Raw genomic sequence first — 24,315 nt, forward strand, 5'->3', positions numbered from 1 at the left:
ATTGTTGCCACCTGGTCGGTAAATAAACTAAACCGCCACATTTACTCATTACGAGACCGAGGAGACGAGCAGGTTCAGCGTTCTACCGTCACTCTCCGGGCAGTGCTCGGTGTTTCACAGCAGCCCTCAGTGAGTTTACAAGCTAACTTCACTCATCAGTTTGTTGACAGCTTCGCTTGCTGCCTCTTCCTTTTGTTTACAAGGATAGCGGTCAGCTGATGAACCCTGCGGGCATGTGGCGCTCATAACAAGCCAGAGCCAAATACTGTTCCCCTCCCGTTGCAGGACTATGGACGCCGTTCTAGGAGGAAGCTAGCGTCTGAACTCTGACAGCTAATTCGCCAGTAGAATGAGGACAACCGGGGCTCTGGAGGCGGACAGCTGCGCTCTTTGGGCGGTTTGATTCGCGTGGGAGGGAGTGTGTTTGGTTTGATCGCAGCTTGAGCCTGAGGTGAGGAGAGATTGTACATGAGGAGAGTTTGAATTCAGCTCTTGTGGGGAAATGGACCAAACTCCCGGAGCTGGGAGGATGCTGAAGACTCTGCTGATCACCAGTCTGCTGGGCTGGGCACGATGCCAGGAGAGCCAGAACATGACACCAGAGGAGAAGGCTGACATCAGGTGAGAGACAGTGTGTATGGAGGGGAATAAGGCCCATCAACACACTGTCTTTGTGTGTGTGTGTGTGTGTGTGTGTGTGTGTGTGTGTGTGTGTGTGTGTGTGTGTGTGTGTGAGTGTGAAACAGGATAACATCACAGACATGGAAATGAGGCTTCACAGGGTCTCATAGTTCCACAGGCTTTAACTTGTGACCACCTTTGCTTGTTTCAGGGACCAGATCATTGAGATGTTTGACCATGCGTATGGCAGCTATATGGTAAGCATTTATAGGACAATATCACTTTGCTGTAATAGTAAAGGCGAGTGTGATTGACATTAGTGTTGTTTCAGTGAGATGTGCTCATGTGTCTCATATTTGTAGTCCCGATCCGTTCAGACTGACGGTTAGTGTTGTTGTTGTTGTTGCAGAAGTATGCGTACCCAGCAGACGAGCTGATGCCACTGAGCTGCAGGGGGAGAGTGCGAGGGCTGGAGCCCAACCGAGGCGACATAGACGACTCCCTGGGGAAGTACGTTCATCATCCGCTGCCGTCTGAACGCCTCATCTAAACATTCTGATGTATTTGAAGACATCAAAGGGTTTTTGTTTATAGGAATGGGTTCAATCTTCAAAGTTGCAATGTAGCAAGTGACAGAAAACAGCACAGCAAATTGGTGACAAAGCTCCACTGAGCCTGAGCCATGCCGAGGTCTCATCATGATGTGCTCTCTGTTCTTTTTAGGTTTTCTCTCACACTGATTGACACCCTTGACACCCTGGTGGTGAGTATCTGCCATCCGCCCTGTTTACATGCGTGAAGTTGAATTCCTGCTCATGTTCCTCCACTCTTTCCAGTTTGTGCCCTTAGTTACATCCATTTGTGTTTGTTGGTGTGATCAGGTGTTAAACAAGCTGGATGAGTTTGAAGATGCAGTGAGGAAGACAGTGAGTGAGGTACGCCTGGACAATGACGTGGTCGTGTCCGTGTTTGAGACCAACATCAGAGTCTTGGGGTATGAAACATGTCTGTGATCTCCTATACACCATCATGTATTTATAACAGATAACATTCAACCCTTTAAATGAATGTTTCCTTCCCTGTTGTTCCTCAGGGGGCTTCTGGGGGGCCATGTGATGGCTGACCTGCTGCGTCAGCGTGGAGAGAGGATGGAGTGGTATCAAGATGAGCTCCTCCACATGGCCAAAGAGCTGGGCCATCGATTACTGCCTGCCTTCAACACCACAAGTGGCCTTCCTTACCCTAAGGTGCTCCTTAAATATCACTGCATCACATTTTTGCCGTTTCACAAGCAGATGGATCCGTCTGACTGTGTGTGGGACGTCCCAGTATGGATTTGTTTACTGATATCTCATCGATAAGACGTAAAGCTGCAAAACTGTGTCCATTTTTCATTGCAATCATTAGTTTGTATCAGTCAAATGTAATTATCTACCAAACAAGTATTTTTGTTTTTCTTCTCTCCAGGTGAATCTGCGGTATGGGGTCCTAAACCCACTTTCACGCACAGGCACTGAGTCGGACACCTGTACAGCCTGTGCAGGAACCATGATCCTGGAGTTTGCTGCCCTCAGCAGGCTGTCTGGGGAATCTGTGTTTGAGGTATCACTCTTTGTTTACTCCTGTTTGTATGTTTAGAAGTGTTCTGCATACTTTGAATGCACTAAATCTGTAATCGCTCTTAACTTGATTGTACTTGGCAACATCTCATGTCATCTGTTGAAAGATGAGAATATCTCTAACATTTGTCCAAACACGATGAAGCCTCTGTCTTAAACCAGGAATGTAAACACGACACACAACACACCTCTTCTTCCTGCTGTGTAGGAGCATGCCAGGAAGGCTCTGGATGTCCTCTGGGACAGGAGACAGAGGGGCAGCGACTTGGTGGGGACAGTCATTAACATCCATAATGGAGAATGGGTCAGGAGAGGTGAGGCGACACAGACACACACACACGCGCTTGCATTGCGCAATACTGTCAAGAATGACCAACCGTTGTGTAAAACATGCACAGAAATTGTAAAATGTGATCACAGTGATGGAGAACTCAGGGTAATTCACACACACACACACACACACACACACACACACACAGACACACACACACACACACACACACACACACACACACAGCCCCCATGTTTGCCCCATCTCATATTGTGACCGTATGTTCACCTCTTCCTTGCAGACAGTGGAGTAGGCGCTGGTATCGACTCGTACTATGAATATTTGATGAAGGCCTACATTCTGCTGGGAGACGATGTTTTCTTGGAGCGGTTCAACATTGTAAGTAAGATGCTTTTATACATCTGCAGCAAATTCCCTCCCGCTCTGTTCCCGTGGCAACAACAACAACGACAACAACAACCAGCGGCTCGGTCGATGTAAACTGTTTTAATTGAAGACACCTTCGGGGCGGCGTTCTGAGATTTGTTGTTTTAATTCAGCACTACAGTGCCATAATGAAGTACATCAGTCAGCCTCCCCTGCTGCTCAACGTCCACATGCACAACCCCACCGTGAGCGTGCGCAGCTGGATGGACTCGCTGCTTGCATTCTTCCCTGGCTTGCAGGTGTGTGTGATCCTCAGCACAGGCACTCTTGTTTAAGACATTGATCAGCAGGATGTATAATGTGTGAACACTTTCTTAACCTCATCTACAGGTTTTGAGAGGAGACCTGAAACCAGCAATTGAGACTCACGAAATGCTTTACCAGGTCACCAAACAGCACAAGTTTCTTCCAGAGGTAAACAACCTCTTCTCGTCTCTAAATTTTTTAAATAGAAGACTAAGATGAATATGTTTTCAACCCATTTTTATGCGATTCTTCTTCAAATCTTTGTTTATCTTCCTGTAGGCTTTCACTACAGAGTTCAGAGTTCACTGGGGCCAGCATCTACTCAGACCAGAGTTTGCAGAGAGCACCTACTACCTCTTTAAGGTGAGAACATTACAGTAGAATGACCTTTCTTTAAGAACCAGAGAGCTCAGCTTCTTTTGATCTAAGTGTTGTCGGGCTCACGTGTTCCCTGCAGGCCACTGGTGACCCCTACTACCTCAGAGTGGGACAGTCCATCGTGGAAAAGCTCAACGCCTACACCAGGGTGCCTTGTGGCTTCGCTGCTATGCAAGATGTCCGCACTGGGATGCATGAAGACAGGTAATGTGTCGGATGGGAAACTGAATCTCTTTCTTTCAGTCCAGTTGTAATGAAAGCATTTGTTATGATTATGTGATAAAAATCCTTGATATTTGTGTGTGTGTGTAGGATGGACTCGTTCTTCCTGGCAGAGATGTTTAAATACCTCTACCTGCTTTTTACGGAGAAGAATCAGATGCCCATCAATATCGACGACTACATTTTCACCACGGAGGCTCACCTGCTGCCCGTCTCTCTGTCCATCACCCAGCGGGCCTGTCAGGGGAACAACACAGTGAGGACTCCAGCTTCTCTCAGTCTCACTCATTAATGCAAGCAGTATGAAGAGAATGATGTCACTGGTTATTCTGTCTTAATCAGCACACTGAGCCATTAACCCATTCAGCTGTGGTTCCTTTGCTCCAGGTGACTGTTCCTGGTTCTCAAGAAGAAGATCTGTTCACACACTCCTGTCCCAGCACGCAGACTCTGTTCCCCAACAACCCCTCCTTTGCCAAAACCATCCGGGACAGTTACAAGTACCTCACCGGGGTGGGACGAGCCTTCCACCCTTTGCCCCTCAGGTGTGTGTGTGTCTGCTCACTCATTTGGGAGTAAGGAATTGTTCGTCACTTTGCTTAACGTATTTTTTTGTGCGGCTGCTTTCCTTTCCAGGGAGATTGAACTGCCGCTCCATGACAACGGCATGGAGCCAGTGGAGTTCCTGAAGAGCATGGGCATCTCTCTCACACCGCTACACGAGGCCCTGGCAGGAGACACCGGAAGTCTGAAGGTCATTTAGTTACTCTGCACTCACCAGAGTAAAAGAAATGTTGAGTCACTGCTCCTATATTTTCCGAATGAAGCCAGAATAAAGAAGTGTGTGTCTGCTCTCACTGTAGGAGCATAAAGGAGTGTACCGGGTGAAGTTCGTGGCAGAGGTCAGTCAGATGCTGGAGGAGGAAGTGGTGGTGCAGCACGTTGTTCAGCTCATTTCTCCGCCGTTTCTGGGCCGTCTCGTTCTCACCGCCGGACCCGCCAAGTTTGGAATGGACCTCACCAAGCAGGAACACGGGGTGAGACTCCGGCTACGGCGGCTGACGGGCCTGTCCACATGTCTCTTGCGGCTGTCGCCAAATGATAACACCTTTCTCTCCGTCTCCCGTCTGTTCGTCCCCCTCTCTTCATATCTGTTTGAACACACAAACAATCTCAAATGCACAGGTGAAGGGCAGCATAGTGAAAGCTTCCCCATACACAGCATGTGGACCCATAGATAACGGCGCTGAGCTTAAAGGCCACATCGCTCTGGCGCTGCGTGGCGACTGTATGTTTGCTGGAAAGGCTCGCAAGCTGCAGGAGGCAGGAGCCATAGGAGTAATTTTCATAGGTGAGGACCATCGCCACACAAACGCCTGCACCACTGTTAATGGGGCTCTGAGGAGTCGTCACCGTGTTGTTATGGTGTTTCCTCAGATCACCGCGAGGGGAGCAACAGTGACGAAACGCCGCTCTTCCAGATGGTGGGAGACGGCGAGCCCACTGAAGACATCGACGTGCCCCTGGTCTTCCTGTTCAGGCGCGAGGGTGCCGTGCTCACGGCGGCCCTCAAAGAACATCACAATGTGGACGTGTTGCTGCTGCCCAAAGAGAAGCAGCTGGGACAGGGTGAGGAGGAGGAGGAGGAGGCAGAATGTAGAAGTTATAATCCCCAACACAGAGAGAAAGATCCACAGGCTGGTTGACATGTTGTGATTCATTGATCCAGTTATGGACTTGGAGGTTTTTGGTCAAAGGATTCTTTTTGTCAGTGTTTGTTGCCATTGCACTTGGTGGCCTCAGGAGGGCGCTACACCCTTGCCTTTTCCTTTGTGTCACAACATGGCGTATGGATGCACTGTGAAGGCACGACATCGCTGGTTTACACTCCAGCCGCCATGATTCAAATGAGATACTGATGTTGACTATGATGTTGTAATGAATGTTGTCAGAGTTTAGTGTCTCTCTCTAATTTCCTGATCGTCCTGCTTCCTCTCATTTCCCTCTTCTCTCTTCTCCAGACAAGACGGAAAGACCCATGGGCATGAACATCAAGCTGCGCCTGGCAGAGGAGGGGGAGTCAGTCGGAGGGACCACCCTGGAGTTTGTCCTGGAGAAAGGAGAGATGCTCCTGGAGGAGGAAGAGGTGGAGGACGAGCCGGAAGCAGAGAGACAATCGCAGCAGCAGGTCTGCACAAAGGCGTCTGAGAACGTCGGCGCTCAGACACGCTCGGACGCCGCGGACTCGCCTGAGCCCCCCACGCTCACCCCCGACCGCTGCTGACACTCACTCTCCCTCGCCATCGGAGCCCCTCACTGCCCTGCGTGGAGCCTCGACCGACCCGGCAGTACAGTCGAGTAGAACGTGGCCCACTCTGAAGCCTAGAAATGCTTCTTTAGATGTTAGACGGCCATTTTAAAGTGGAACTTGTTGGTGAAGGTCCGTCTCAAAGTGAGAGGTTCCATCTTGTGAGTGATCAGAGACTCTGGGCCTGTAGTGTTGCAGTCGGAGGCACATACTGTAGTTTGGCTATAACGCTGACATAGATGATGAAGAAGATGTGGAAAGCAGAGATGTGCCGGGTTCCATTAGATGCAGTCCAGTCTGTGTGTGTGTGTGTGTGTGTGTGTGTGTGTGTGTGTGTGTGTGTGTGTGTGTGTGTGTGTGTGTGTGTGTGTGTGTGTGTGTGTGTGTGTGTGTGTGTGTGTGTGTGTGTGTGTGTGTGTGTGTGTGTGTGTGTGTGTGTGTGTGTGTGTGTGTGTGTGTGTGTGTGCGTGCGCGTGTGTGTTAGTCTAGATTGCTCCTTTTCACTACAGTGGAAGAAGTGAACAAGCACCTAACTCTGTTCTCAGCTTTTCCATTAGCTCCGCTCCAGTTAGCACTGTCTAATATTTACCAACGGGGACGGAAACCCTGGGAGCTTCAGAAGGTGGAAACCAACACCTTTGTTTTATTCTTTACTTGTAGGGCGACTTCAGGGAATTTCAAGGTTGAATGCTCTGTGTGTGTGTGTGTGTGTGTGTGTGTGTGTGTCTGTGTCTGTGTGTGTGTGTGTGTGTGTGTGTGTGTGGCCAAACAGGCAATATTCTTTTATCCCATAAATACTCTGAATGAATACTTTTACTCTTTTTAGAATATCACTAATAATACCAAAGTTGGTTTTCTTGCGAACACACCGTATGGAGTAAGTGTGTGTGTGTGTGTGTGTGTGCATAGATGAACGCTGGCCGTGCTCCTCCGTGAGTGTTTAGATGTTTGTTCAAGTTTAGCAGCCTGCAGCGTTTGTTTGAACACAGCAGGCGTGACTTTGTGGATTCTGGACGGCGGCTTCCAAACTATGGCGGTAACGACGGTGGTTTTTAATTTGCGACGTTTCCTGGTTCATTTTTTGGAATCAGCTTTGTGTCTTTTGTAAAGATTTGGATGTAAAGCTCTGACCGCTCTCCAGACTGAAGTGATCCTGGGGCATTAATATGAGGGGAACTCACTTCCTGCACCTAAAGATGTGTAACTCATGATATCATGTCTTTAAATGGCCTTTTTGGTCACGTTTGACTTTATTCTTTCTGGTCTTGTGTTGCATGATTGCTTTTGAGGTGTGTGTGTGTGTGTGTGTGTGGGGGGGGTGTAAATGATTGATCTAAGTGGAAGTGTGACGTTGATGTGGGTGAAGCAGATGATGATGCCAGTGTTTGGTTTCTTTCATCTTTGTGCCCGGGACCTTTTCCTGATGCTGCTGAGTCTTAATCCAACATGACGTTTGATTTTCTTGTTTCGCCTCCACATGAGGCATCGCCAACCCGTATACCTCAGGACTGTGGTGTGTGTGTGTATGTGTGTGTGTGTGTGTGTGTGTTCACCTCGAGCAAAGGACCACGGACACCAAGTAGGGGGAGGTTTATTTCTGTTATTTATTATTGTTTTCAACCATTTTTTTTCCTGGTTTCTGTTTCTGCTTCTGCATAAACCCCCAAAGTGCCAAAGGGATGCATGACATGGGTCCCATTTCTGTTTCACCTCCTGAGAGAGAAGTATTGATTTGATAACTGAGCTGAGGCAATCATGTCAATAAAGGGTCTCGCCATGATTTCAAACCTTTTCTGTTATTTCTACATGTATAAAAGTATATAACTTTTATGTTTCAGCATCAGTGGCTGCGTTAGGAAACAGATCTGGACCGGATCTGATGTTTACAGGAAGTTTTCATAATGAGGCAGGTGTGGAGGATTCCTGTGCTGCCTTCACGTTCTCCAGGAAACTAGAGGATGAATATAATTAAATCTAAACCATACACCAACAACGTTTAGTAACTGATAGTAAACAGATTGATTGCAATTGAAATTGGATGTGTATGTATTATTAGCCTGTACAGTAAGGTTCAAGTCCAATTGACACTTTCTATTACAACTATGGATCAATAATAGTCGAAAGATGAAAGGAGAAGCTATCGATACTTTTTACTTTGCCACCAAATACACTTTGCTGCCGGTACCTGTTTACTTCTGCTTCATATTTGAATGTCGTACTTTTAAAACAGAGTTTTCCCTTATTTGTATTTTGGCGTCGCTTTTTATAAATATATTTTTCAACGCGTTGAACATCGTCACGTATAGAAGAGCTCGTGAGGCGTTTACGAGGAGACAGTGAAGGCAGCATCACTCTCTCCCTCTCTCGCTGTCTCTCTCTCTCTCGCACACACACACAACACACACACCTCCCTCCCTCCCCCTCTGCCCGGAGCTCCCCTATCTTTAGCAAACACGGATTACGGTGCGCAGAGCAGCGGAGTGTGTGATCGCTCGCTGCCGTGTCCCGACGCCACCTGCTCGGCTTAGCCTCTCTGTGCCACATCGCTCCGGACGTCAGCAGACAGAACAGTTCCTCCATAAAGCTCCAGAGATCCGTGTGTGTGATGCGGGAGTGACTGAGGCGCCTCCATGCCTCCATCTGCGCACCTCCGCTAACAAGCACCGAGGATGCTGCCGCTCTCCAGCCCGCGGAACCGACGACCGCGCCGGGCCTCGCTGCCGCTGCTCGCCGCGGTCCTGCTCGGCTTCATCCTCTCCGATGTCCGCGGCAGCCCTCCAGGTAACAACACACACACACACACTTTACACACACACACCAACACACACACACATTCAGGACTATTCAGGTCATCGGCAGATCGACGCGTCAATCACCTTTACTGAGCCCATCGATTATGAAATGATCTCATAGCAGATCTTTTATGTCAAGATTAGGCACGTAAAATTTGAATTTAAATTCTATTGGGGCGCTTCATTTAAGTAAGTAATTTTGAGTTGAGTTTTGTCTGTGTGTGTGTGTGTGTGTGTGAGAAGAAGCTCTAAACGGGACATCCCATATGTTCAGCTCAGTCCTCATTGAGAACATAAAGAACGAAAAAATGCTAAATTCCATCTTTTGTTTGTGTGTGTGTGCATGTGTAAGTGTCCTTGTGGACTGATGGCCACAATCCAACCCAACTGGTTTGTAAGTAGAGGAAATACATGGGAATGTTCAAACCATCCTGTGGTGTTGTGTTATTAAATCAATCTATATGATTGATCTGAGTCTATAAGATGATCAACAATCAAATCAAGCACAAAGGACCAATGTGACACTGATGCCTTCAGCCTGTGCTGTTAACAGCAACGCCCTCTGACCTCCGACCTCTATTCTTGCGTGGCAACTGAAGTGAAATGATTTGTTTTTTGTTGTAATCAAAGTGGTTGATTGAGATGAATTGACAAATGATTGTGTTAGTATTTATTTATGTTATCACCCATTGTAATCAGAGTTTGTGTGGTCGTGGCTCTAATGGATGCTGCTGACGTGTGCAGGGAAGATTATTCAGCTTTTAACACAGAAACCCTGTGGGAGAGCGAACAGCTGGACCTCTCCCGTGTAATCTTTCACCATTATCAACTGACACACACACACACACACACACACACACACACACACACACACACACACACACACACACACACACACACACACACACACACACAGACACAGTATAGCCCAGACACGTTTCCCCTCCTCACTGGGTCACTCTGGCACACGAGAGCCTGTGCACAGCGTCATAACAGTGTGTCCTGCGTTCATAATTCATTTGGTTCAGGCATAACAACATGGACAGAGACGAGGTGACGCAGTGGGGACTTTGTGTTTTTCCCCCTCTATTATGAATATGGGAACAGGTAGAACCTCATTCAGTCCCCGAGTTCTCAAAAAAACAAACATTATCAAAGGAAATGATCTTTTTGCACTTGCATGTATGCTGATAGCATTTCACAGTGCCAGACTCTTCATTCCATCAATTGGAATTGGTGTTTGTGTCAAAAGAAAAAGGAGGTTTACCATGAATGAAGGCATTATCAACACTCGTATAAAGTATAAGATGTATAAGATGGAGGCAGAAGTGTTCAGAGTTCAAAGTCCTTATAGCCGTCGGTGTTCCTGTTTAGATATTTGTGTTCTGCATCATCAGGACGTTAAAGTTTATCCCTGCTTGTTAATATCTTGGGTGTTTCAATTTGTGCAGTGTTTGTGCGCTTGTTTCCATATGTAGTGTTGACATTACAGCACAAGGTGACTTGGCGCTTGGATGCGAGCCAGTCGATAACAAGTCGTTATGGAGATAAACTCAGTCAGGCTCAGATGTGACAGAAACGGATTAAGCCTTAACGTTGCTTTGACGAAGAAGAAGAACGAGAAGGAGGAGGAGGAGGAGGAAAGGGAAGCGAGGCGAGGCGAGGCGTCCACAGAAGCTGTAACCCGTATCCAGTATGGCAGTTATGTGTTTGCTTACGCCTCAGAGACAAATGTGGCAGGTTCCAGGGCCGTGCTGGAGTGTGTGTCATCGGCTCCAAGTGCATAGTAATCAGGCGGTGGAGTCTGCAAACATGGACACATCATCATATGTCAACATGTCAGAAAGCTCTCACAGAACACAACGTTTCTGCTGGGACAAAAACCTTAAAAACAGTGAAGTTAAGTAACTGGAATCATAGATCGTTCTTACAGAGAGAAACAACAATAACATCAGTGGAGATCATACCTCCGCCAAGGCCTGACTGTCCTCTAGTTATGTGTCGGTGGTGAGAGTTAACAAGTGACTGACAAAACCAACAAATGTTTGGTTGTTCCAAGTCTGCTTAGGTTGTTGTAAAGCTGTATTGACAAAATGTAACTGTTGTTGTTGTTATTAACGCCACCATCAGGCTGATTGATGTAGTGAGGTCACAGCAGACTGACTCTTTTGCATGAGTCAGCACTTTTTGAAGCCACGCCCACTGCAAATTAAAAATGATGCAAAATCTGCTCAGGTGCAAATGGGCGTGGCCTATAGGGATGGAAACCAGCCATGGAATCCAGGAAAAGAAGCATTTATTTATTTATTTAAGCCCAAATTGCACCTGTTGATTGTGTTTTATCAGATAATTACACAAATTCACTGAGTTTGCTTTGTTTACTTTTGAAGAAACTCTCAATGTCCAGACTAAGTTCTTTCCCAGGCGGAGCCCCGTTTAATAGCACCTGTGTAATGGTAATAACAAACCGATCAGTAAATGCAGCTGGAAACTAAACCACCTTGGAGAGAAGGAGGTCAACCATGACTGCAGGCTCATTCACTCACACTCTGCCTCGGTTTGCTGCTCCCAGAGACACACACACAGAATTCATTGCGCTCATTAATCAGGCAGGCGGGTCTTTGCCTCTGGTGCTTTTTTGATTAAATTTGACACCAGGATTAATCTTGAGGGGTTAATATGTGCGGCGTCACACTCGCTCCCACTGAGACCCCAGACTCTCTCAGATCATTCACCCTCCACGTCCCGCAGCACCATTACTCATCTGCCATGTGATGGAAAATGAGAACGGGTCGTGTGGACACATGCAGGCTGACACGCACACAGGCACACACACACACACACACACACACACACACACACACACACACACACACACACACACACACACACACACACACACACACACACACACACACACACACACACACACACACACACACTGACTGGACTCGTACGTCATAGTTGCTGTATGGTCACACCTGCGTCACATAGAGACAGATGAGCTGATTTTAGGTGTGTGTTGTGCGGGGATCATTCGCTCCGTCAGACCTCATCGGGTTTCATTCACACTCCATCGGGCCAGTCAATGGAATTAAAGGGGTTTTGAAAGCAAAGATCGTTAAATCTTTGCGGAGTGACGCTGGAGGTTCATTAGCAGCCGGGAAAGATGCTGCAGTGAGGATGAGGCTGGAGTGAGGAAGAGGCAGTGAACTGAATCTCTTTTCAATACAAATATAAGGAAAGTTGTTTATTCTGAGCTGAAGTGATGCAGGCGATGACTGCCAGATGCCTTATTTGAAGTCGCTTTGGATAAAAGCGTCTGCTAAATGACTGTAATGTAATGTAATGTAGTTGTAATGTAGTTTTTCAAAATAATAGCCTTGACAGGAAGCACTTTTTGCTTTTCTTTGATATGAGGGGTATTTTGATGTATTGTCTTTCCTGGAAGATATTTAGAAAATGGTGTTTAAACCCAACAAGTGCTTCTTTGGGTTTCAATGGATGGATTATATAGCCTGTGTGTGGTTAGAGAGAGAGAGAGAGAGAGAGAGAGAGAGAGAATTGCGACCCGGGTACATCACTGAAACCATCAGAGGTGACATTCATAACCACGGGGCCGGACTTATTGGTGACAGCGATCTGCTCCATTGTGGTGCTCAAGGTGGTAATTTGTGGGCGCACCTAGGGGCTGGGAAGAAGAACAATACGCCGCCATTCAAGGCTTTGGTTGCTGTGGCAACTTTAAACCACTTCTACCTCCATTCCTCCCTGGCTCTCCTTTGCTTGGTTCTCTCTGGAGGGCTTAATGATTGACTGCTCAGAGCTTGGCTATTAAACTACTTACAGAACGCTTCGGATCAGATATTTGATGGAAGCGCCAGTTGAGCTTCTTTCCCCTGTGGTTCAAACAGGGTCACATCCGCTTCTGCCCGTAATTACAAATCATGCCGGCATCACGTTGGTGCTTCTTTCTTTTTTTTTGCTTTTGTGCATAACCACATCCTTAACACTTAACACTGATGACTGGAAGAGAGAGATTATTTTCATTACGTGGCAGTCTGTCTGTTTCAGATCTCAGAGTTGCCGCTTTTGAGGATGAGGTGTTGCACAATAAACGTGTTACAGAAGGCAGTGCAGGTTTCTGTGTGGGTGGGCGGGCTAATTAGATAGAAGATATGATAGAAGATCGAAACCTCTCGTCTGATCTCAGCTAAAGGCTAACAGACCCCTGAGCTTAACCTAACTGACTGAGCCCAACTCAACCTCACCCCACTGGACCAGCAGCAGTACCAGCTGATCCATCTATGAGAGATACACAAGCTCCTCTTCTTCATCCATCTCTGTGTAGAAAGCTTCCAATAATCTAACATCTGAGCTAATATCAGTTTCCAGTATTTGCTGTAACAAATGGGACTAGAAACATGAAACAACCACTAATGACCTCTACCCATTTGAAGGCTTTTCCACCCTTTGGAGCTTGGTGGATTTGTGGCTAACGGATCAATTCATCCACTCAGGGAGACGGTTGTTAATTGTTTCTGTCGTACAAAACCAGTATGAGTGTGTGTGTGTGTATGCATTTGGACTCCAACAGGGCGAGCTGTGAGAGTTTGGAGTTTTGATTTTCCTCCTATAAGCTCAAATTGTACCAATCTGTTTAACCTTTGTCCTGTTTGCTGCAGGGTGTGCTGCTCTGCTTCACGCTGACGATAATGGCACAATCATTTCCCCCCTGTGTAACGAGTTAGAAACGTCACCGTCTGACATGCAACCCAGACAAACCACTGATGGAGGGACAGATAAAGGAGGCGGGGGGGGGACGTGACGAGTAGATCTAAAAACACGTTTTACCTCCAGGAAGAAATTCTTTCACTTTTATGAGCACTTCCTTCCGTGTGTGTGTGTGTGTGTGTGTGTGTGTGTGTGTGTGTGTGTGTGTGTGTGTGCAGTGAAACAAACAGGTGCAACTCGTGGCCCATTTTGCGCCGAGTGTGGGAGAAACATGTCGGTGTGTATGAACGCGTCACTGCACTAATGTATTGTGAAAAATCAACACCGACGCCGCAAAGTCGTATCCTGGAACAGTTTTACAGTTTCCAGGCTCTGGGTTTTTCTGAGAATTTCAGCATTAGAGGCGGATGTTTTGTTTTTTTAACACTGAAGAAGAGTCTTTGAGTGATGAAGGCCCGGCTGTCGGGTGATTGAATAAGCAATTCTCCTGGAGGAAAGAAAGGGACAATCAACTTTAGTTCCATTTCCTCAAGATTTAGATCGTCTGGGCTCAGTATCAGATTAAAAGTGTGTTTTATAGTCTGGATAAACCTGTCTTGCCAAAATGAAGGATTTCGTTGTACGCTAGGGTTGTTTGATAAATTCTGAGCCAAGTGTAAGACGTCACATTTGAGAAGAGGGGAATCGGGTGAGTCGGATCTTTGCTGAACTATTTCAAAGCTACGTATCACAGCCAGGCTCTAAACTTATCAATCAACCCCCATACATGGTTCAGATTGGCTGGGCTAGTCAAAGTATCAGATCCATATTGGTTTTACAGTAGAGGCTAAATCTTGCTACTGGAATTAAAGGATTGACGGTACAAAAGGCTCGATTGATAAATTATGAGCCCGGCTGAAGCAGGAACTTCATTTAGCGCCGCGCTCAACCGGGCTCAGAACTTATCAGTCAGCCCTCATACTGTATATACTATGAGGTAATGAGCTGTTTGGTTGAACCGGTTGTGTGTTCTCTGCAGCTGAGTCCCTTTTTTGCAGTTGATTTATTTTCTGCTATTGACTGTCTCCTGTCTGAATACATCTCACAAAGGCAGCGTTTGTTTACAACCGCCAGGCTCCAAACGCTAATGGAGGCTAAAGAACAACGTGTCTTTTGTTTGTTTTGCTTTTGTCCATCACTGCCATTTGAGAGTGTGGATATGAAAGGTGGATAAAGAGAAGCATCGGGAGTATGACACACACTCACCGCACGCACGCACGCACACACACACACACACACACACACACACACACACACACACACACACACACACACCCACAGTACACGCACACACACACCCATGTCCGTGCTCATGCATTAAGTAAAGACTGCCCAGTAATGTTTCCACTTGATCCTTCAGTATCTGGCTTACTTCCTGTATGCTATCAGAGAGGCAGGAAGTACACACAATGGAGTGTGTGACCCCTCTGATCCACACGCACACACACACACACACACACACACACACACACATTCACACGCACACGCACAATTACAGAACGGATGACGATCACTGTTTTGCAGTTGAAGGAACACAAGTTTTTAAGTTGCACAGAGTGTGTGTGTGTGTGTGTGCGAGTGACCTTGTGTGAGTGTAGGTGTTTGATGGCTGTGTCAGTGCGCCGCTGTTTGCTTCGCTGTCTGCTTCGCTGTCCTTTCTGGCAGAGCTGCTGCTGCTGAGCACAGCCTGGCAACAGCAGCAGATGGTGTCGAAAGTCATTTTCACTCAGTCCAAGGACAAATGTCCTTGAGATGCACAATGATTCACACCGCTGCTAAAAACGACCCGATTTCTCCATTTTGTATTTGTCTTTGTATGTCTCTCTCTGTCTTTCTCCATCTCTCTCCCTCTCCCCCTCTCCCGCTCTCCCGCTCTCCCGCTCTCCCGCTCTCCCGCTCTCCCTCTCGGTGTCCCACTGTGACTGAGCTCTCTAATTAATGCTGTGCGGGAGGCGTGTTGGCACAAGGCCGCCTCCTATGGCGAATTAGCACTTTCCTCCAATTGCGTTTGTTATGCCGGTGAATACATTTGAGGTTGTTGTCATGATAGTGATAATGACCATCTGAGAGAGAGCGAGAGAGAGAGAGAGAGAGAGAGAGAGAGTGCTGTAATAAAAATCAGGCTGAGCTTTTTATCCACCAAAAGCGTTTTATTGCAATTTATACCATGGCTTCTTCTTCTTCTTCTTCTTCTTCTGCTGCTGTGAGGGGTTAATGAGCGTTTCTGATGCATAAAGCTGCAGCTCTTCCTCGTTTCTTACTTTACCTTTTCTTCTGTTCCTGTGCCTCACACGTTTGGTTTGCATGCCGACAAACCCGTGAATTCAAAACAGAAGAACCGACCCACAGGGACGCCACGACAGCTCGCAGAATGTGTGTGTGTGTGTGTGTGTGTGTGTGTGTGTGTGTGTGTGTGTGTGTGTGTGTGTGTGTGTGTGTGTGTGTGTGTGTGTGTGTGTGTGTGTGTGTGTGTGTGTGTGTGTGTGTGTGTGTGTGTGTGTGTGTGTGTCAGGTAGGTGGTTGTACTGTAAGTGAACATGAATCTACAGTAATTTAATTTAGGCACAGGCAGAATAGAGAACACAGTCGTGAGGGCAGAATAATGAAATTGTAATCACGGCTTCTTCTCTGGTGTTGCTCTGTGAGAACGTGTGGATCATACGGCGGGGAAAGAAAGAAAGAAAGAGGATGTGTCAGATAAAAATGGAAGCCATGAGAGGATTGAGAGAGTAATCGTGGACGTTAGGAGCGAGGGAGGGGCAGAACATGGGAGCGTCACACACACACACACACACACACACACACACACACACACACACACACACACACACACACACACTGATGTGGAGTGAGGTCACGACAAGGCAGGGCAGGTGAGGCTGAATAGAGCCAGAGGTGACAGACCTGAGGTGACACACACACACACACACACACACACACACACACACACACACACACACACCACAAACACTCACAGAGGATGTTTTGTCGTCTCTTTCTCGCTTCTTTCAAGTTTCACATTTGCTTTACATTATAAACTTTACAAAGCCTTTACAGTTCCGATTCTTGTGTAATCTATCAATGTTGACACATTTAAGAAGTTGATAAGAAGCAAAAGATTGGCATTTTGACTTGATTAAGGACTTTTGGATTGTCTTTGATCTGATTGTTTAACGTCGTTGCATAATCTTCTGTCACCTGACTGATCCATCAATCAATCCACTCCTTTCTGTCCAAGCTATGGAGCACAAACAGTCATTGCTCTAACTGTCTCACACACACACACACACACACACACACACACACACACACACACACACACACACACACACAAACACACAGTACCTTGCGGCAGCTCCTGGATCAGTATCTGCTCTGATCGCGTCTCTCTGCTGTCAGTCACACCTGCTGTGGGGTTTTGACCCACTCCTTCCACTGTGTGCCCCTCCTGCTGTGTGTGTGTGTGTGTGTGTGTGTGTGTGGGGGGGGGGGGGGGGGGGGTTATACTTGCAGTAATCAGGTCTAGTGATTGTTTGTAAATCTGTGTGAGAGGCCAAAGATTGGCTTGGATCCTTGTTAAATTGAAGCTGCGATGATACATCAGCACACACACACACACACACACACACACACACACACACACACACACACACACACACACACACACTGGCACAATCACTGATGGAGTATAAGTGCATTGCCGTTGTGAATTTGTAAAGCCATCCTGACATCGACCAATTAAAAGCTGTTTGTCGGTTTGTTTGTTTGTTTGTCTGTGTGTTTGTTTGTTTTTCTTCCCCAGCTGGCAGGAAGTGCCCTCCCCCTCTAGACTGTGCCAAAGAGGGGCGCCATTTCTGCAAGCACGGCTCCTTCCACTGCGGCCCCTGCCTGGACGCCTTGGTGGAGAACGAGGAAGGAGGCTGCGTGGTGAAGAAGAGGAACCATGCCACCCACGGTACCAAAACATAACACACAAACACACACACACACACACACACACACACACACACACACACACACACACACACACACACACACACACACACACACACACACACACACACACACACACACACACACACACACACACACACACACACACACACACACACTGCTTCCTTTAGGAAAATCTGAAATGAAGCGATACTGAGGGACGGGAAGCCAGACAAGTCAGATTCACAAACACAGATAACCTGATTAGTGTGAGTCACCGTGTTTGTCCTCCCTTCATTCTGTCTCTCTCTTCGCATTCTGTCTCTGTCTCTTCTCATTCTGTCTCTCTCTTCGCATTCTGTCTCTGTCTCTTCTCATTCTGTCTCTTTCTTCGCATTCTGTCTCTGTCCTCTCTCGTTTTGTCTCTGTGTCTTCTTGTCCACGCCTCCCTAAACTCTCCATCTTCCTTTCATCCATCGATCCGCTCATCTGCCTTTCCCTCCCCATCAATCTTTGCTCCATAGCTTAATTCTCTCCCTCTCTCCCTCCCTTCCTCCCTCCCTCCCTCCCTCCCTCCCTCCCAGTGTCTCCTCTAATTTTCCCCCTCCTCCTTGTTATGGGTCAGTCCTTTCCCCTTCCTCTTCCTCTCTCTCACATGAGTTCTTCCGTCCATATCTGTGCGGCGGCTCAGTCTGATCTGTTTCTCTAATCCGCCCCCAGGGCTCTGCAACACACACACACACACACACACCGCCCCCGCACACTCAGATTAATCACGTAGATGACACGTATCTCGCACGCCCTTCATCTCCAACACTCAATCCAAGAGCATTCGGCCAAACTGCAGGAATAAATCTCCTGCTTTCACATTTCCTTGGTATTGCTCTGCTGGCAGGCGCCACCAAAATGAGCAATCAAAACTGTTCTCTTTTGCCTCTGCGTGTGTATGTGTGTGTGTGTGTGTGTCTGAGCCTCTGTGTGTGTGTGTGTGTGTGTGTGTGTGTGTGGGGTCTCTGCAGGATTAATAATTTATATGGGTCTGTAGCAGAGGGCACAGTAGAAACGTGGCTTAATTGTGGCTTAAACGTGTAGAGAAGCTGCAGAAAGAGAGGAATGTACAGCTGTGTGTGTGTGTGTGTGTGTGTGTGTGTGTGTGTGTGTGTGTGTGTGTGTGTGTGTGTGTGTGTGTGTGTGTGTGTGTGTGTGTGTGTGTGTGTGTGTGTGTGTGTGTGTGTGTGTGTGTGTGTGTGTGTGTGTGTGTGTGTGTGTGTGTGTGTCCGTCCTCATTTAAGCTCCCTGAAGTGGTTACATAAACCCCTGACAGGTCACAGAACACACTGATCTGCACTCTGTCTGGCTTTCCCACTGACACACACGCACACAAACACACACACACACACACTTATATACAGTATATTAAAATGTCTCCCTCTCACTTAAACACGCACACACACAGACTAACACACACCCAAAACCATGTGTGTGCTCATGCAGTTGCTTTGATTTATCAGCAAAACGTTTTGTCTCCATCTTAACACACACACACACACACACACACACACACACACACACACACATTTATACTGCCAGAAATCAAACAGTCACCCTGGAGCTTCACCCATATCCAGTGTTTACTTCATGTATAGAGAAAGCAATAAAGAGCCGCTCCGTATATGAAGTCGACTCTTTATCCATGTATTTCTATACAGACATTGATTTTCAAGGGGCCGGGGTATTATGGGTTTTATTATTGGAAATCAAATCTCCAGTGGGATGGAGTGGAGTGCACACTGGGTGGTGTGAGGTCTACTGCAGTAAGAGCTTCAATTGTGTGTGTGTGTGTGTGTGTGTGTGTGTGTGTGTGTGTGTGTGTGTGTGCAGAAGCTGCCTGTATTTAACATGGAGGCGGACGCTCCCATAGGTAAACACACTACTGTATGGAGCCTGGAGCCATGGACAAACACAACATACCTATGAAAGCATCATGTACAGTAAAGTAGTGTATGTGCTCAAGGAAGGGCACTCCCTGTCTGACCACCAAACACACACACACGCACACGCTCAGTTTCACTCCTTTTGTGAACCTGTGTCAGTGTTTGATTGTTTGATTGACAGGCAGCGACCCGGCCTGTCTTCTGTCTGTCTTCAGCTTTGTCTCAAGGTGGTCCAGCGTCTGTCTCCCTTTGACCTCTGGGGGGCGTCTGAAGCGTTTGGTCTGGTCTGGCATGTGAGGAGATTAACATGACTGTAATCTGAGGACGCTGCAGGGATCAGAGGTTTAACAGCTCAACACAAACACGCTGTTAGATTGAAACGCAACCCATTACCTTTTAAAACATTTATCTCGTGGCTTGCGGGTATGAACTTTTTATTCCGCTTCCTCCTTTAGTTCTTAGGAAGGAAACAGGTTTTTGTTTGAAATGTGTGGCGGCTTAGTAGAAGAAGAGGTCAGACCTTCTCTGTGTTGACTCAACGCATTAGTAAAGCTTTAAAGAGACACTTTTGGAGTGGCGTCACCTTTACTACCGTTTGCTTTGGTGTACAAAGTGGCGTTTTAACTGTGTGTGGCTCCCCTATGTGAACACACTGACCAGTAGTTTTTTTGGAGTGCTTCTCACTCATTAGTAGACCTTTCCTCAAAAAGTCCAGGGGCAGAGAGAGACAGAATTGTTAATTAATAATCAACCTCATTAATTGTTAATTAACAATGTTCTCAATATTTTATTTAACTAAATACATTTTTGTTATTTGTTTTTTCCACTCTGCATGCTTGTCTCTGCGCTCTTGCCCGCCTCTTGCTCCACCGCGCATTGTCCACAGGAGGGCGCCAGAGGACTCCTCATTATGGAGCAGTAACGGAACGTGAAGGATCGAGAATTTAAACCAGGGGTGGGGAACTTTTTTTCTATCGCGGGCCATTTTGATGTTGCCATCAGCCCTAAGCAAGCCGGAGGTTCCCCACCCTCCCCTGACTTAAACAGTAACTCACGGGGAAAAGACCCAAAGACTAACGTGTCTGCTATGAGCATCTTTAATTATTGTCTTGAATCTAAAAGATGGTTGTTGCTCATTTTGCACAAAATATACACAAGTGATGATGAAAACAAACACACAATGTCAAACACTGAGCACTGAGATTCTGCAAAAATAAATTTTTAGTTTTTGCGGTTGTTTCATGTAGTGAAGATGTCGGTGATATATCACCACACACACACACACACACACACACACACACAAGAAACAGATCAGTACACTCCTAAATAGATTAGGGATTTTAGTGTGAAATTTGGCCACAATTCAAAGTTCTTATCACGATACACACGTTTGCTACAGTGAGACAAGGAGAAGGAAGCAGGAGCTGTGTGTGTGGGGGGGGGTGTGTGTGTGAATGGTTTTTAAGTGGGAAAAGAGCACTGCACAGATGTGTGTGAGCCGTGATCCCTGTTGAGCTGTTTAGTGTTTGTTTGTAGTACCCGGCTGCCCCCCCGGGTGCCTGCCGAGGGGTTATGGGTCATTATCAAGCTAGTGACAAAACTCTCAAACACAATGAGAAGGTGTGTGCGCTCAGGCGGTGTGTGTTGATGCACGCATAAACACATACACACACTGCTGACTCTCTTTGTAGGTGAATACTGACTTTGGGCAGTTAATCATCATGAAATCACACTTCCAGGTTGAAACTGATACAGCGTGACTCTGTGTGTGTGTGTGTGTGTGTGTGTGTGTGTGTGTGTGTGTGTGTGTGTGTGTGTGTGAGAGAGTGTATGTGTGTGTGTGTGTGTGTGTGTGTGTGTGTGTGTGTGTGTGTGTGTGTGTGTGTGTGTGTGTGTGTGTGGCTACTGTAAGATCCAAACCTCTAATCCCTCACACACACACACACACACACACACACGTGCAGGATGCCCCTTACTGGCACTGCTGGAGCTCGCAACCACCTGCAAAGTACAGATGGTGCAGCCCGCCTCCTCAGACACCTGCTATGGGAGTGCACTAAATGGCCTTTAGCAGAGGGAGGCCGGGGAGCAACAAAAGCTGGCAGTGAAAGTGGCGGTGCGTCACGGCGGCGGCGGCGGACGCAGGAGCTGAGCCAGATGGCTGAGCCTTCTGGAGCGAGAGGTGAAGCTGTAGTCAGTCCTGTACGAGGGTGGCTTCGGGGCTAAACATGAGTCATCTCACTCTGCCCCCAAAATCATCACGCTGCCTTTATGCTGAGAAACATGACAGTTTGGATTTGTGTGGTTGCTTTTGTTTAAGGTCAAAGTTCGATTCTTACACACTTAATGCTTCAGTCCAATGTAAATGTTACTCAAGTAGCAAGAGTTGTTGCTTTTGAAGATACTGTAATGTAACATCCTTGTCCTCCAAAGCGGAAGCAGAACCTGAATTGTGTGTGTGTGTGTGTGTGTGTGTGTGTGTGTGTGTGTGTGTGTGTGTGTGTGTGTGTGTGTGTGTGTGTGTGTGTGTGTGTGTGTGTGTGTGTGTGTGTGTGTGTGTGTGTGTGTGTGTGTGTGTGTGTGTGTGTTGGAGCAGGTTGCTGAGCAGATGGAGCATCAACAACACACTGCAGATCTCTGTTATTTAAATCCAGAGCAGATAGGATATTGATCAGCTTAAGTAGCAATGAGCTTTTGGATCTTTACCCCCCCCCCAACCCACCCCACCCCCTGCAGAGTGTCCTCCCCCGGCCACACACACACACCCTGGTTTCCGTGGAGACCTGGGTCGTCCTGCAGGAATGTGGCTCTCTGTCTGGCCTCCTGTGCTGTTAACCAACACTTTAGTGTTTTCTCTGTTTCTCCTGTTTTACTAGCAGCAAACAAATAACACACAGCGGCACACTCCCTGGTTACTCTCTCACTCTCACTGTCACTCTCACTCTCACTCTCACTCTCACTCTCTGTCTCTGTCTCTGTCTCTGTCTCTGTGTCTCTGTGTCTCTGTGTCTCTATCTCTCTTGCTCACTCGCTCACTCTCTGTCTCTGTCTCTCTCACTCTGTCTGTCTCTGTCTCTGTCTCTGTCTCTGTCTCTCTCTCTCTCTGTCTCTCAATCTCTTTCTCTCCCTTTCTCTCTCTGTCTCTGTCTCCCCCTCTCTCTCTGACTCTCTCTTTCTCGGTCTCTGTCTCTCTGTCTGTCTGTCTGCCTGTCTCTCTCTCTCTGTCTGTCTGTCTGCCTGTCTCTCTCTCCCTGTCGCTCTCTCTCTTTTTCACTGTCTCTGTGTCTTTATCTGTTGCTCTTCTTTCTTTCTTTCTTTCTTTCTTTCTTTCTTTCTTTCTTTCTTTCTTTCTTTCTTTCTCTGTCATGCCCCCCCATCCTGCCCCACCCCCTCTCCTCTGCTGCTTCTCCTGCTTGCTGCCCCCCCCCCCCCCCCTTGCTTTCATTCCCTCTCTACCTTTCTTTCTCTCCCTCCCTTGCTCTCTCTGCTATCAGTTGGCCCATGAGCAGCACCTTATTGTGCTTTCATTGAATCCTTCAGTCATTCTTTCTAATTGAGATTTAAAGGTAGCCTGTTTGGTATCGCACTAAATCCCTGGAACATCATCTTCTTCTGTGTCCCCTCGCAGGAAAAATGGCGGCAATCTACACTGATGAGGACGAGGCCATCGATTTCCTCCACTCGGTCATCGCCAAACAGGAAGAGTCACCAATAAAACCCAAACAGCAGCGTAAGACATCCTAAGAAAGAAGTCTAACAGAACATTACACTCAGGTCTTCGTCTGCAGCGTTTCCTTTATCTCAAGCCAAATTCTTCTTCCTCACATACAGATGTAAATAAAGTCAAGCCCCATGCCTCCAAACCCAAGCAGAAAAGCCAGAGTCCACCTGTCACCAAGCGCCCAAGCACCACCGCCACCACCTCAGCGCCACAGACAACTTCTACCCAGCATAACGCTGAGGTCATCCCAGGGACTTCCTCCCAACAGGGAGGCCGAGCTCAACCCGTAGTTGTGCCGTCCACCAGGGATGACGCCATTATCGTGGGTGAGTCGAGCTTTAGTGGCCTACGGAAAAATAAGACAACAAACGCCTCATCGCTACAAGATCAAAGCGGACATGAATGAGCAAAATGAGCGAGGAAGTCAGCCTGTTTCCCTCCTCTCATCCCCTCAGTTATGATCTCGCTGTGCATCATCGTGGGGACCATGGCAGTGATCCTGGCGTCCATATGTTTCGTCAGGTAAGACTGAACAACCAGAATGACCAGAGTTCTTTGTACCTAAACGCATCTTAATGCACATTACAACAAATATCATCCAAAATCCTCCTTTAAATCCATTAAATAAGACATTTATGTAATTTGTGATTGTGAAGAATGAAAAAAATCTTCAATATCTCATCCCTTAGCACCTGGTTTGATTCATTAGAAGTTCAGATTTTCATGTTATGTGATTTGTTTGGACTGTTTCATAAGTCCGATTCATTCCTGACTGTGGTTCCCCCCGCAGGATGAAGAAGGAATCGCGCCTCGCTCAGAAGGTGGACTATCCTGCATTCGGGGGCACACCGTCTGCTGCTAAGGCCGGTACCTCGGTGAGCACACACACAATGAGACATAACCCCCCCCCCCACACACACACACACACACACACACACACACAAATCCCCCTCCAAGCAGCTGACGTCTTCTTTTAGAACTTGCCACATTTGCAAATTGCCACAGGAAGTGTGAATGTGCACGGTGCATTTAAAAGTTTCTGTTCTCACA

The 24,315-nt window shown here is 47.2% G+C and overlaps 2 protein-coding genes across 3 annotated transcripts; both read left to right on the top strand.

The window, feature by feature from the left end:
- The first annotated feature begins 46 nt into the window (after nt 1–46).
- Nucleotides 47–7,892, top strand: LOC143015209 (ER degradation-enhancing alpha-mannosidase-like protein 3). Of its 2 annotated transcripts, XM_076169170.1 has the most exons (22): nt 47–129; nt 286–621; nt 833–878; nt 1,031–1,131; nt 1,345–1,384; nt 1,503–1,615; nt 1,715–1,868; nt 2,089–2,223; nt 2,449–2,554; nt 2,813–2,910; nt 3,072–3,197; nt 3,289–3,372; nt 3,484–3,567; nt 3,662–3,786; nt 3,895–4,060; nt 4,192–4,349; nt 4,441–4,558; nt 4,668–4,841; nt 4,990–5,155; nt 5,242–5,433; nt 5,826–6,467; nt 6,602–7,892. In XM_076169170.1, the coding sequence occupies exons 2-21, from the start codon at nt 503–505 to the stop codon at nt 6,086–6,088; spliced, it is 2,568 nt and encodes an 855-aa protein (XP_076025285.1). In that variant the 5' UTR covers nt 47–129; nt 286–502; the 3' UTR covers nt 6,089–6,467; nt 6,602–7,892. The 2 variants fall into 2 exon arrangements, with proteins under 2 accessions (XP_076025285.1, XP_076025284.1); XM_076169169.1 differs by lacking the exon at nt 47–129 and having other exon boundaries at nt 323–621; nt 5,826–6,455.
- Nucleotides 7,893–8,503: 611 nt separating this feature from the next.
- Nucleotides 8,504–24,144, top strand: LOC143015216 (neural proliferation differentiation and control protein 1-like; the record flags this gene model as incomplete). The annotated part of the gene is made up of 6 exons (XM_076169179.1): nt 8,504–8,893; nt 17,480–17,632; nt 23,173–23,274; nt 23,376–23,591; nt 23,721–23,787; nt 24,056–24,144. Coding segments are annotated over exons 1-6 (739 nt in total), but the record flags the coding sequence as incomplete, so codon positions are not given.
- Nucleotides 24,145–24,315: the final 171 nt, after the last annotated feature.

This window comes from Genypterus blacodes, unplaced genomic scaffold (assembly GCF_046128005.1).
Source record: "Genypterus blacodes isolate CSIRO-AG114 ecotype Tasmania unplaced genomic scaffold, CSIRO-AGI_Gbla_v1 ptg000192l_1, whole genome shotgun sequence".
Taxonomy (NCBI): Eukaryota; Metazoa; Chordata; class Actinopteri; order Ophidiiformes; family Ophidiidae; genus Genypterus; species Genypterus blacodes.